The sequence below is a fragment of the Carettochelys insculpta genome, chromosome 29 (assembly GCF_033958435.1).
Source record: "Carettochelys insculpta isolate YL-2023 chromosome 29, ASM3395843v1, whole genome shotgun sequence".
Taxonomy (NCBI): Eukaryota; Metazoa; Chordata; order Testudines; family Carettochelyidae; genus Carettochelys; species Carettochelys insculpta.
The window spans coordinates 9,271,686-9,285,002 of NC_134165.1; the positions used below are offsets into that span (position 1 = coordinate 9,271,686).

Sequence of the window (13,317 nt, forward strand, 5' to 3'; positions counted from 1 at the left end):
ATCCATGCACGGCAAGTACCCACTGGCTGCAGCCTTGCACAGGCTGTCCATTTCAGTGGCCCCTTGAAATTGGCAGCCCTGGGTGACCGCCCGGGTCGACCGCCCCTGGGACCAGCTCTGCTTAAAAGGTTCCTAGAAGAGGACACTGCGGATACTGAGGGATCTGCTGCTGTGATTTGCACAGAATGTGTCATGTTTGTGTTTCTCCCAGGGGGTAGAAGCGACTTCGTCCATACAAAGTGCAGGCTGGTCTCCATACTGGTATAAGGACCAGAGCCCCACATATCTGCCCTGCACCACGTCAGAGGAAATGGAGACTTTCTAGATAGAAGTCTGTGGTTGGTGCTGCAGGCCCAGCATGCTGGAGAATCAGACAGGGCAGTGCAGAGAGGGAGGACAAATGGCAGCATGCGACCTCCAGAGGAGGGAAGAGGAGAACTCCCGAACCCCCAGTGCAGACACAGGTAAGAAACCATTTTCAGTCTGTCTGTGCAGGCTCTATAGAGGAGAACAGTGTGGAAGGGTTGTCAGAGGGTAGTGAACAGAAAGTGACCCCATTGAATGGAAGGCCTGGGATGCATTGCCCTAAGGGTGGGGGTTCCACAAGCATCACTCCCAAGAGGAGGAGACTGGCGGTGGTCACTGGGGACTCCATACTACGGGGGACAGGGTCATCCACCTGCTGTCCAGGCTGGGAAACACAAGATGTGTGCTGCTTGCCTGGAGCTAGAATTCGGCATGTGATAGAGTGTCTGCTGAGGCTGATCAAGCTCTCGGACAGTAGCCCTCCCTCCTTCTAGACATGGTACTAATGACACTTCCAGGAATGACTTTAAATTGGTCACTGCAAGACTACACGGCTCTGAGCAGGCAAGTAAAGGAGTCTGAGTTGCAAGTCGTGTTCTTGTTCATCCTTCTCATTGAAAATAAGGCCCAGGTAGGGACCATTGAGTTGTGAAGGTAAAAGCGTAGCTGTGCAGGTGGTGTTGAAGAGAGGGCTTTGGATTCTCTGAGCATAGGTGGTTGTTCCAGGAACAAGGATTGCAAGGAAGAGATGGGAATCTACCTACCCAGGCAAGAGCACCTTTGCAGGCAGGTTTGTAAACCTAGTGAGGAGGGCTTTAAACTAGGTTCTATGGGTGACGGTGATGTAAGCCCTAGTTTAAAGCCCTCCTCACTAGGTTTGCAAACCTGCCTGCAAAGGTGCTCTTGCCTGGGTAGGTAGATTCCGTCTCTTCCTCGCAATCCATGTTCCTGGAACAACCTCCTGTGCTCAGAGAATCCAAAGCCCTCTCTTCAACACCACCTGCACAACTACTCATTTACCTTCACAATTCAATGGGTCCCTACCTGGGCCTTTTTTTTTTTCCAATGAGGAGGATGAACAAGAACACAACTTGCAACTCAAACTCCTTTATTCACCTTCCCACAGCCATGTAATCTGCAGTGACCAATTCAAGGTCATTCCTGGAAGTGTCATTAGTGCCACATATAGAAGCAGAAGAAGCAGAGAGCAACAGAATATGGACCTTGGACTTCAGAAAAGCAAACTTTGACTCCCTCAGAGAACTGATGGGCAGGATCCCCTGGGAGGCTAACGTGAGAGAGGAAGGAGTCCAGGAGATCTGGCAGTACTGAAGTACAGGAGCAAACCATGCCAATGTGTAGAAGGAATAGCAAATTTGTCAGACCACCTAACTTGGCTGAAATAGAAGTCTTTAGAGAGCTTAAACACAAAAAGGAGGCTTACAAAAAGTGTAAACTTGGACAGATGATGTGGGAGGAAGATAAAACGTTGCTCAAGCAATGCAGAGGTGTCGTCAGAACAGCCAAAGTGCAATTGGAGTTGCAGATAGCCAGGGACGGGAAGGATAACAAAAGGGGTTTCTATAGGTATGTTAGTGACAAGAAGGTGGTCAGGGAAAGTGCAGGACCCTTATTGTATGGGGAGGGTGACCTAGTGACAGATGATGTGGAAAAAAGGTAAATACTTTAGACTTTTTTGCCTCAGACTTCCCAGACAATGTCAGCTCCCAGACTGCTGCACTGGACAGCACAGTTTGGGAAGCAGGTGGGCAGCCCTCAGTAGTGAAAAAACAGGTAAGGGACTATTTAGAAAAGCTGGATATGCACAAGTCCATGGGGCCAGATTTAATGCATCCGAAGGTGCTGAGGAAGTTGGCTGATGTAATTGCAGAGACACCGGCCATTAGCTTTGAAAAGTCTTGGCGACCAAGGGGAGGTCCTGGACAAGTGGGAAAAAGCAAAGGTAGCACCCATCGTCAAAAAGGGGAGAGAGAAGGATCCAGGGAACTACAAACTGGTCAGTGGTCCGCATCACCTCAGTCCCTGGAAAAATAATGAAGCAGGTCCTTAAGGAATTCATTTTGAAGCACTTGGAGACGAGGAAGATGATCAGGAATAGTCCGCATGGATTCACCAAGGGCAAGCCATGCCCAAACAACCTGACTATCTTCTCTAATGGAAGAGCTGGCTCTCTGGGTGAGGGGAAAGTGGTGGACGTGCTCTACTTTGACTTTAGTGAAGTTTGTGATATGGTTGTCACAGGGCTCGCCTCATGCTTTATGGAAATTGGCTTATGAATACAAATATACATAACTCAAAGGCTCTTGATGCAAAATCTCTCAAGTGATATGTCAATCATGATGTTGAAATTTGCTGAATGTTTATATCCTGTTTTTGTGCATGTACCACTCTTGTGTGTAAAGTTAGAAATATGAAGTGTGACTCTGGTTTTAATTCTCAATATGCTAATGAGAGCCATTACTGATGCCCCAGAACCTGAATGGTTTGGTGATCAAGTCAATGATCTGTGGACAGCCTTGTCTGTCCTGTATGTCCTAACTGTGGTTGGTCCTAGAAAGACATGACCATGTCACCTGATACTAGTATCCATCTTGAACCTGGTATTTTTCCACGGGGGAGGGCTGCAGGGACAGGACCCAGCTCCCTTGCCTGGCACTGGGCTAGCACTATAGGGCCTGTGGGGACAGGATGCCTCTCCCTTGCCTAGTGCTGGGCTAGCTATCCAGTGGGAATAGGAGCATAAGGCTGTAGTCAGGGCTAGCAAACTTGTAACTACCTTCCATTGTGCCAGTTCCCCACTGTCCTGTACCTTGTACAGCCATTGACCCCGTTTGACAGTGGGTGCATGCTGCTCCCTGTGTCCAGCTGGATCTGGACTTTGTAGATCCCCACACAGACTGATTGGAACCTGTCTTGTGCAGCCCCATCCCTCAGATGGGCCGGCAGCTCCCTCATGCAACCCCTCGCCCCAGACAGACCAGCCCGCACCTCACGCAGCCCATTCTGCGCCATGGAGCGGAAGCTCAGGATCTCCCCGATGATGGTCATTCTTTTCAGCACATTGTCGGCAGCTGGGGGAAGAGCAGCAGGGGGAGTCAGGGGTGAGTTCACAGAGGCACAGGAGACAGGGCTGAATATGGGATACAACACACCGCAGGTCTACCCAGGGGAACTGCTTACATCCCATTAGTGCTCCTGACTCCTGACCTGCAGCCCTCCCTCTGTCATTCCCCTACTAAGCCCCCAGCTCTGCCAGTGGCCCTCACCCCAGCCCTCAGCCCCCAAACCTCCCAGTTCTGCCAGTGCCCCCTACCCCCAATCCTCAGCCCCTTCCTGAACCACCAGCTCTACCAGTGACACCCACCCTCAAACCCTCAGTCTGCCCTCACCTTATCCCCTCTATTCCTCACCTCTCCATTCAAAGCTCTCTGCAGCACAGCCCTACGCTGCACCCTCCACCAGCTACGGATCAGGCAGTAGATTCAGTGGCCAATGCCGGGATGAGGAGAACAATACTTACATGTCAGCCGGGGCACCAGTGACGCCATCTCCTCAGGCTTGTAGAAGTTGGAGCGGATCTGCACCAGCACGTCCATGTTCTCCGTCACCAACTTCTGCAGCAGAAACAATCTCCAGGGTAAACCGGGGCCAGCCAGAACCAGCCAGGCCCGATTGGCCCAGGGCCACAACCAGACAGGCCTGACTGGTCCAGAGGCAGGTGCTGCTTCCATGGGACTCTTCCCTGGTATCAGCATTTTGCCCAACGCCAGCATCTCTGCCTCAGAAGGGAGCTCCCAGACACTGATGAACTGACCCCCCCCCCATAAATCACAAGAACCTAGGAACAGTGGCCCTTTGCTTTCCGCAGTTAGCTGGGCAGCAGCAAATGGAGCTCAGGGGAAGCATCGCGTGGGATACAGCAAGTCAGTGTCAGGTCTTGCAATAAAACCCATGAGTCCTGGCACCCATGTCCCCACCCCCACACTCACCCCCAACACTCCCTGAGAACCCAGGAGTCCTCCTGGCCCCTCTCCAGTAAGCAGAGGCTCGGCTGCCTGCTCAGCCGGTAGCCGGGGGATCGCAGTGCAGCCAGCAGCGTCTCTGCCCGCCCCAGCCTCCTACCTTCAGCTCCACCACCTGCGAGGTGACATGCCACATGAGGTTGTCACTCAGGAACTTCATGCCGTAGGGCCCCAGCAGCTCAGCCAGAGCCCGCATCTCTGGGGGGGAAGGGAGGGGTCACACATGAGGTGTTAGCGCCTTCTGCCTGGTGGGGTCAGACCTACACCCTGCTCTCTGGACAAGGGACAGCCAAGCTAAGCCCAGACCCTCGTACGCTCCTGAATTTCCTTTTCTACCACCACACCTTCCAGTCCTGAGCCAGGCAGCCAAAGTCCCTGAGACGTGCCTGGCCTGCCACCAGCCAGCCCAGGACCATATATCCCAAACCCCGGCCCCAGAGCCAGCTGACCTGCCCCACCTTACCCCCAGGCCCAGAACTGGCCTCCCTGCCACTGCCACAAATCCCCAGCTCCAGCCCAGAGCCGACTGCCCCCTGCTCTGCATCCCCATAGCATCCCTAGAAGCAGCCTCCCTGCATGTCCACCCCCAGTGCCTAGAGCCAGACAGCCCACTATGCGCCCCCTCCTGCATCCCCAGATCTGCCATCCTTCAGCTGCTCACCCCACCCCCATCCCCAGAACTGCCCTTCTGCTGCCCTGCATCCCACTCCTGTCCCTCGCCCAGTGCTGCAGAGTCCTGCCAAGCAGGCGTCCTGCTGCCACCTCCCCTCCTGTGCTACACAGCCCATCGCCTCAGCCAGCCAGGACTGGTGCCCAGAGGCAGCCAGAACCAGCTGCCCTGCTGTCCAGCAGGTTCCCTGCATCCTGGACCCTTCACCCCCCTGCCCCCACACATCAGGACGCAGCTGCCACAGCCCACCTGAGACATCGGAGAACTCCTCAGCACTGAAGCTCTGCTCTCCCTCCTGGGGGATGCTGATGAAGGCCTGCCTGGCCGGAGAGAACACAATGACGCCAGCGCTAGCCTGGCGCAGCAGCGCCTCCAGGTACCTGCAAGGAGCCAAAATTCATCCACCTACTCAACAGCCAGGACCAGCACTGGTCTCTCAGCCTGTGCCTAGACTGCCCTGACAGACCCCAAACCCTTGTACGGATGTGAGAGCATGAGATGGGAGTGAGGGGCACAGGCCGAGCTGGGGGGTGACACGGACAGCGGGGGGGCTGTGAGTCAGGGATGAAGGGCCAGGGAGCAGTGGCTGTGCACAACTTGACCTGCTGCTCACAAACAGGGAAGAACTACTGGAGAAATAGAAGTGGGTGGAAACCTGGGCTGCAGTGACCATGAGATGGCAGATTTCAGGATCTGGACAAAAGGAAGAAGGGTGAGCAGTAACATGCAGACCCTTGATTTCAGAAGAGCAGACTTCAACTCCCAGAGAACTGATCAGCAGGATCCCTTGGGAAACGAAGATGAGGAGGAAAAGACTTCAGGAAAACTGGCAGTATTTTAAAGAAGTCGTACTGAAGGCAGAGGAACAAACCATCCCACTGCATAGTAAGAAATGCAGACATGGTAGGCAACCAGCTTGGCTTAAGAGGGAAATTCTTAGTCAGCTTAAACTCAAAAAGGATGCGTACAAGAAATGGAAATGTGGACAGTTGACTAAGGAGGAATATAAACATACGGCCGGGGAGCAATCAGGACAGCAAAAGCACAATTGGAATTGCAGCTGGCAAGGGATGTGAAGAGTAACAAGAAGGGTTTCTACAGGCATGTTAACAATAAGAGGGTTATCAGAGAAGGTGTGGGGCCATTACTGGATGAGAGGGGTAACCTAGTGACAGACGATGTAGGAAAAGCTGAAGTACTCAATGCTTTTTTTGTCTCAGTCTTCACGGACAAAGTCAACTCCCAGACTATGGTGCTAGACAATGCAGTATGGGAAGGTGGAGGGCAGCCATCCATGGGAAAAGAACAAGTTCTGAGCTATCTAGAAAAACTAGATGTACACAAATCCATGGGTCTGGATTTAATGCACCGAAGGGTACTAAGGGAATTGGCAGATGTCATTGCTGAACCTTTGGCCATGATCTTTGTAGACTCTTGGAGATCAGGGGAGATACCAGATGATTGGAAAAAGGCAAACAAAGTGCCTGTCTTTAAAAAAGGAAAGAAGGACAATCCAGGGAACTGTAGACCGGTCAGCCTTACCTCAATCCCTGGGAAAACAGTGGAGGGGACCCTCAAAGAATCCATTTTGGAGCACTTGGAAGAGGGGAAAGTGATCAAAAGTAGCCAACATGAATTCACCAAGGGCAAGTACTGCCTGACCAATCTGATTAGTTTCTATGACGAGATAACAGGCTCTGTGGACATGGAGAAGTCAGTGGATGTGATATACCTTGATTTCAACAAAGCTTTTGATACGGTCTCCCACAGCATTCTTGCCTATAAATTAAGGAAATATGGATTGGATCCTTGGACTATAAGACGGATAGAAAGCTGTCTTGATGGTTGGGCCCAACGGGTAGTGGTCAATGGCTCAATATCTGGATGGCAGTCGGTTTCAAGAGGAGTGCTGCAAGGCTTGGTTCTGGGGACAGTGTTGTTCAACATCTTTATTAATGAGCTGGATGAGGGATTGGATTGCACCCTCAGCAAGTTTGCGGATGACACAAAACTAGGGGGAGAGGTAGATTCGTTGGAGGGTAGAGAGAGAATCCAGAGTGACCTGGATAAATTGGAGGATTGGGCCAAAAGAAATCTGATGAGGTTCAACAAGGAGAAGTGTAGAGTCCTGCACCTGGGGCAGAAGAACCCCAACCATTGTTATCGGCTGGGGACCGACTGGCTAAGCAGCAGTACAGTGGAAAGGGACTTCTGGGTTATGGTGGATGAAAGGCTGGATATGAGTAAATAGTGTGCCCTTGCAACCAAGAAGGCTTTTGGCATATTGGGGTGCATTAGGAGGAGCACTGCGAGCAGATATAGAGAAGTGGCTGTTCCCCTCTGTTCGGCACTGGTGAGGTCACATCTGGAATAATGTGTTGTTTATGGGCCCCCCAGTACAGAAAGGATGTGCATGTCCTGAAGCAGGTTCAGTGAAGGGCAACAAAAATGGTTAAGGGGCTGGAGCACAAGACCTATGAGGAGAGGCTGAGGGATTTGAGCTTGTTTAGTTTACAGAAGAGAAGACTTAGAGGTGATTTAGTAGCAGCCTTCAACTTCCTGAAGGGGAGCTCTAAAGAGGATGGAGAGAAACTGTTCTCAGTGGTGTCAGGTGACAGAACAAAGAGTAATGGTCTGAAGTTAAAGAGGGAGAGGTGTAGGTTGAATATTAGGAAAAAACTACTTCACCAGGAGGGTGGTGAAACTCTGGAATGCGTTGCCTAGAGAGGTGGTAGATTCTCCATCCCTTGAGGTATTTAAGTCCCAGCTTGACAAGGTCCTGGCTGCAATGACTTAGTGGGGGTTGACCTTGCTTTAGGCAGGGGTATAGAGTAGGTGGCCTCCTGAGGTCCCTTCCAGCCCTAGGATTCTGTGATTCTCTGAGGTGACAGGGACTGGGACAAAGGGGGAGCTGCAGGTTAGGGATGAGGGGCACTGGCTGAGGGAAACTCTCACATGGGCAGCACACTGTCTCATAGAATCATAGCATCCTAGGGCAGGAAGGGACCTCAGGAAGTCATCGAGCCCAGCCCCCTGCCCAGCACAGCATCAACCCCAACTAAATCATCCCAGCCAGGGCTCTCTCAAGCTGAGACTTAAAATCCTCTAGGGATGGAGATTCCACCACCTCTCTAGGCAACACATTCCAGTGCTTCACCTCCCTCCTGGGGAAGTAGCTTTTCCTAATATCCAGCCTACACCTCCCCCACCGTAACTTCAGACCATTGTTCCTTGTTCTGCCATCCGTGGCTACTGAAAACAGCCTCTTTCCATCCTCTTTACAGCCCCCCTTCAGGAAGTTGATGACTGTTATCAAATCTTCCTTCCTCATTGGCTTTAGAAGTAGGTTTTTGTTTCTTCTCCTCCCCAGGCCCATTGGCCCAGGAAGCACAAACAGGGCCTGACCTAAGGGGGCACAGGGCTGCATGGGGTGGTGGGGACTGTGGTGCAAGGGAGGGTGCTTTGGGCCCCAGGCCCGGGCCACTGGGGAGGGACTGGCCCAGGTCCCACCCCTTCAGGCTGGTCCTGCTTGTCATGCTCCTGTTCAGTCCCCTCTGCTCTGCACTCAATATGCCGGAGACTCTCAACTCTTCCTCATACTATTGTCCAGCTCCTCCCCCTTCTCCATGCTTCAGGCACCCCCAGGCTCTCCTGCATCATGGCTTCCCCCATCCTGTGGCCCAGGCCTTGCTGCCCCAGCCCAGGCGCCCACCAGTTGGTGTAGATGGTCGTGAGGGTCTGCTCCCCGCTGGAGTCCAGGGGCTGCGTCTGCTGCAGCAGCACGTTGCGGATGATGCGGCTGGCGTCCACGCACATGAACTGCCCCAGCGACTGGATGAAGGCAAGGTAGGCGCGCAGGCTGGCCAGCACCTCAGAGGGCCTCATGATCTCCTGTGTCGCCTGGTTGTAGTTGGCCAAGTTCACGAAGGATCTGAAAGGGGTTGGGGGGTGGGGGAGCTCAGACATGGCCCAGCACAGACCCTGGGTGGATGTGCTGAACCCACAACTTCCCCGCCATCCAAACATCCAGTCGCCCTCCCACATCTCCCAGCACAACCGTGCTCAGAAGTTACTTGGGCTTTGTGGATGCCACAGCACCACGACCTGTCTCAGCCTCTCTGCAGAAGAACCATGGCGGGCACAGCCCATGTCTCAGCCCCGCCTCCCAAGGGCCATGCCCCCCCCACCCCACCCACCCAAGGGCTATGAGCCATGGAAGGCCACACCCCCACCCACCCAATGTCCATGGGCAGGTACAGGCCACGCCCCCGCCCACCCCCCCCCCCCCGCCCACCTGAGAGCCACAGGCAGGGACAGGCCATGCCCAGCACCAGCTGGAGGGGCCCACATACTTGTTGAGCCGCATCTCCAGGTGGCTGCTGAGGTACTCTGCCGGCGTGATCGTGTGCTCAAAGACGGTGAAGCTGGGGATGTGGTTGAGGCTGAGGGAGAGCTCACTCAGCATCTGATGCAGCTTGTCCATGCTGGGGGCAGAGAGGCCGGCTTGGTCACTACTCACAGCCCCCGGCCCTGGAGCCCCCCAGCCCCCTGTTAGCCCAATGCAGGCCCGCACCCAGACCCAAATGCAACAGGATCTTTCAAAGGCATGGGGAAGTGCTGCAGCAATAGGCAGCCCAGACGCCTGGGTTCATTACCCCCTCCGCTCCAAGGGGTGATAGTGAGCCGGGACGCCTGGGTTCATCACCTCCCCACTCCAAGGGGCAACAGTCAGCCCGGACACCAGGATTCATCACCCCCCACACTCCAAGGGGTGACTGTCGGCCCGAACGCCTGGGTTCATCACCCCCTCCACTCCAAGGGGTGACTGTTGGCCTGGACGCCTGGGTTAATCACCCCCTCCACTCCAAGGGGTGACAGTTGGCCCGGACGCCTGGGTTCATCACCGCCTCCCCTCCAAGGGGTGACTGTCGGCCCAGACACCTGGTTTGATCACCCCCCACACTCGAAGGGGTGACAGTCAGCCCAGACGTGTGGGTTCATCACTCCCCACACTCCAAGGGGTGACTGTCAGCCTGGATGCCTGGGTTCATCACCCCCCACACTCCAAGGGGTGACTGTCAGCTCGGACGCTGGAATTCATCACCCCCCACACTCCAAGGGATGAATGTCGGCCCGGACGCCTGGGTTCATCACCCCCCACACTCCAAGGGGTGACAGTTGGCTCAGAGGCCTGGGTATGCTGCCATGTCTGCTCAGAGCGGCGACAGGCAGCCCAACGAAGCCAGGGTCTGGTGGACGCAGGCAGGCTGGGCGTCCTTACGAAGGGCCAGGTACCAGTGTTATTTCTCGGATCTGAGCCATCAGCACCTCGGGGAGCCCAGGACAGTGCCTTCACTGCGCCAGACCCCCCCCACCACCTGAGGCACAGGGAGTGCCCCCGGGACAGCAAAGCAGCTCTAAAGCTCCCTGGAAGCCCCCCGCACTGTGGGCTTACTTGGTCACCACGCTCCGGTCCTTCCTCTGGCTCTCGGCCCCCGGCTTGTCCCGCTCCGGCTCCCCCTTCTTGGGAGGCTGCTTATGGGCCTTCTTGTTGCGGGCCTTGCTGATGGTGGAGGCGCAGTGCTTGGGCAGCAGCTTGTCGGGAGACAGAGAGGGAGCACTGAATGAGGGAGGGGCTAAGAGCTTGGCAGGCCTGCGTGCACCGGCCCCCACCCAAGGTACCAACCTGAGACCCCAGTCCCACTGCGCCCCTCCCCAAGACAGTGACCCAGGCCAAATCCTGCCTGCCTGGCAGCTGGCTCTCCCTGCCTGGAGCCAGTGGGCACCCTGATGCCCACCCCCTACTGCCGCCAGGGCTTGGCACACTGCAGTCGCTGGCTGTCAGCTTCCCTGGCAAGGCAACACAGCTCCAGCCACAGCCATCTCCAGAGCCCCCAGCACCAAGCAGACCCCAGGGCTGTGCCAGTTTGGAGGGCACCCTGTGGGGGCCCCATGCCAGCTGAAGCCCTCAGTCAGCAAGCTGGGGGTGAGCAAGCCTGGTACATGCACCTGCTGCTGTGTGCTCAGTCCCCACCCCACCCTGTGCCCTGCCATGCCCCATACCCCTTTCCTGATCACTGACTTGCTCCCCATTTGGTGGCTGCCCTGGACATCCCCTAGCACTGTGCCACCATGCTTTAGGGGCTCACAGAGTGGTACCCAGGCTGACAGATCCCCTAGCACTGTGCTGTGCCCCTCACAGAGGTGCCCCCAGACTGGCAGATCCACCAGGCACCCCCAGCATCATGCCACAGCCCTCCCCTTGTTGCAGAGATGCCTGCAGGCTGGAAGCCTAGGCCCCGGGGTACCCCAGCCCAGTGCAGGCCCCTCACCTGCTCGCTGAGGTTGCGCTGCTCAGCACAGGCATCCATGATGCAGCTGGCAGCCTGCCTGGCGATCTCCTCTAGGAAGTTGTTGCACAGACCCAGGCTGCAGCTCTTCAGGTGGGGATACTGCGGAGAGAGTCCTGAGGCTGCTTGCTGCTCCCCACAAGGCCCTTCCTGCACCTTCCAGCCCCGGATCCCAAATGCCAGCCCCGCTGAGCTCCAGACTCCATGGGGCAGCAGTTTGTGCCCCGACTTCCCTCCCGCCATGCATCTCCATGCATGGCCCCAGTCCCCCCGCGTGGGTTCTCTTCCCCTCTGTATTGACACCTGTGTCCCCCGCTGCTTCCCCAAATCACCACGCATGCCCCCCCACCCCCATTCACCACCATGCACGCCCTAGCATGCTCCGTCCCACTGCAGGTTCTCTATCCATGCATCCTCATGCATGCCCCCGTGCCTGCTCCAGGCTCGTCCCCTCCCCAGGCTAGGGAAGCACGCACCTCCTCTGGACACATGGGGTGGGAGCAGTGAGCAAAGTGGCTGCAGACGAGCGGGAAGGCAATGGTGAAGCGCAGCATGGCCGGCTCCTCCATGGTCAGAGCAAACAGCTTCTCAAAGGGGCGGATGTAGAAACTGTCAGGGGACAGGGAGGGACACATCAAGGAGAGGGTGGGTCTGCCTGAGGGGGTGTGTGTGTGTGTGAGAGAGATACTCTGTGTGTGTATGTTGTACTCTGTGTGTGTGTGTTGTACTCTGCGGCTACGTCTACACGTGCACCCAACTTCGAAATAGCTTATTTCGATGTTGCGACATCGAAATAGGCTATTTCGATGAATAACGTCTACACGTCCTCCAGGGCTGGCAACGTCGATGTTCAACTTCGACGTTGCTCAGCCCAACATCGAAATAGGCACAGCGAGGGAACGTCTACACGCCAAAGTAGCACACATCGAAATAAGGGAGCCAGGCACAGCTGCAGACAGGGTCACGGGGCGGACTCAACAGCAAGTTGCTCCCTTAAAGGGCCCCTCCCAGACACACTTTCATTAAACAATGCAAGATACACAGAGCCAACAACTAGTTGCAGACCCTGTATATGCAGCACGGACCCCCAGCTGCAGCAGCAGCAGCCAGAAGCCCTGGGCTAAGGGCTGCTGCCCACGGTGACCACAGAGCCCCGCAAGGGCTGGAGAGAGAGTATCTCTCAACCCCCCAGCTGATGGCCGCCATGGAGGACCCCGCTATTTCGATGTTGCGGGACGCGGATCGTCTACACGTCCCTACTTCGATGTTGAACGTCGAAGTAGGGCGCTATTCCCATCCGCTCATGGGGTTAGCGACTTCGACGTCTCGCCGCCTAACGTCGATTTCAACTTCGAAATAGCGCCCAACATGTGTAGACGTGACGGGCGCTATTTCGAAGTTACTGCCGCTACTTCGAAGTAGCGTGCACGTGTAGACGCAGCCTGCGTGTGTGTGTGCGCGTGTGTGTGTAGGCATGAGTCCATGTGCGTGATTCTGTCTGGGTGCATGTGCCTCTCCATGTAGCTCTGTGCACATGATTCCATGTACTTGTGTGTGATTCCATGTGCGTGATGCTGGGTTTGTGTGTGCATACAATTCCTCGTGTGGAAGACTGCGTGTGTGTGAGTCTGTGTGTTTCCACAGGAGCTTCTCCCCCACAACCCACCTCTTGCTCAGATCCCGCCATCTGCTCAGCCCTCTGCGACTGTGCACTGTTCTCCATCCCAGCCACTGAGATGCCATGTGCACACGTGTATGTGTGGTTCCACATGGGGCGGGCATGGGTCTGAAAGGGCTGAGCACAGGGCTGGAGGCCTGGCCTTAGCAATGCCCTTGGGCACCAACTCTTCCCACCTGCCATGGGACTGTCTGGTGCTTTGGAATGAACCCAGCCTGAAACCATCAGTGACCCCACCTCCAGGGGCAGCAGATCCTCCCCAGCAGGCCA

General features: G+C 55.5%; 1 protein-coding gene across 1 annotated transcript in view; it reads right to left on the minus strand.

Moving 5' to 3' along the window:
- Positions 1 to 13,317, minus strand: part of NCKAP1L (NCK associated protein 1 like) — a 61,670-nt gene that overhangs the window by 33,848 nt on the left and 14,505 nt on the right. Inside the window, exons 16-24 of the mRNA XM_074979731.1 lie at positions 11,846 to 11,978; positions 11,352 to 11,471; positions 10,475 to 10,614; positions 9,372 to 9,503; positions 8,732 to 8,950; positions 5,269 to 5,399; positions 4,450 to 4,547; positions 3,848 to 3,941; positions 3,316 to 3,398 (exon numbers count right to left, since the gene is read on the minus strand). Of these exons, the coding sequence (XP_074835832.1) occupies positions 3,316 to 3,398; positions 3,848 to 3,941; positions 4,450 to 4,547; positions 5,269 to 5,399; positions 8,732 to 8,950; positions 9,372 to 9,503; positions 10,475 to 10,614; positions 11,352 to 11,471; positions 11,846 to 11,978 (1,150 nt within the window). The remainder of the gene's footprint in view (positions 1 to 3,315; positions 3,399 to 3,847; positions 3,942 to 4,449; positions 4,548 to 5,268; positions 5,400 to 8,731; positions 8,951 to 9,371; positions 9,504 to 10,474; positions 10,615 to 11,351; positions 11,472 to 11,845; positions 11,979 to 13,317) is intronic.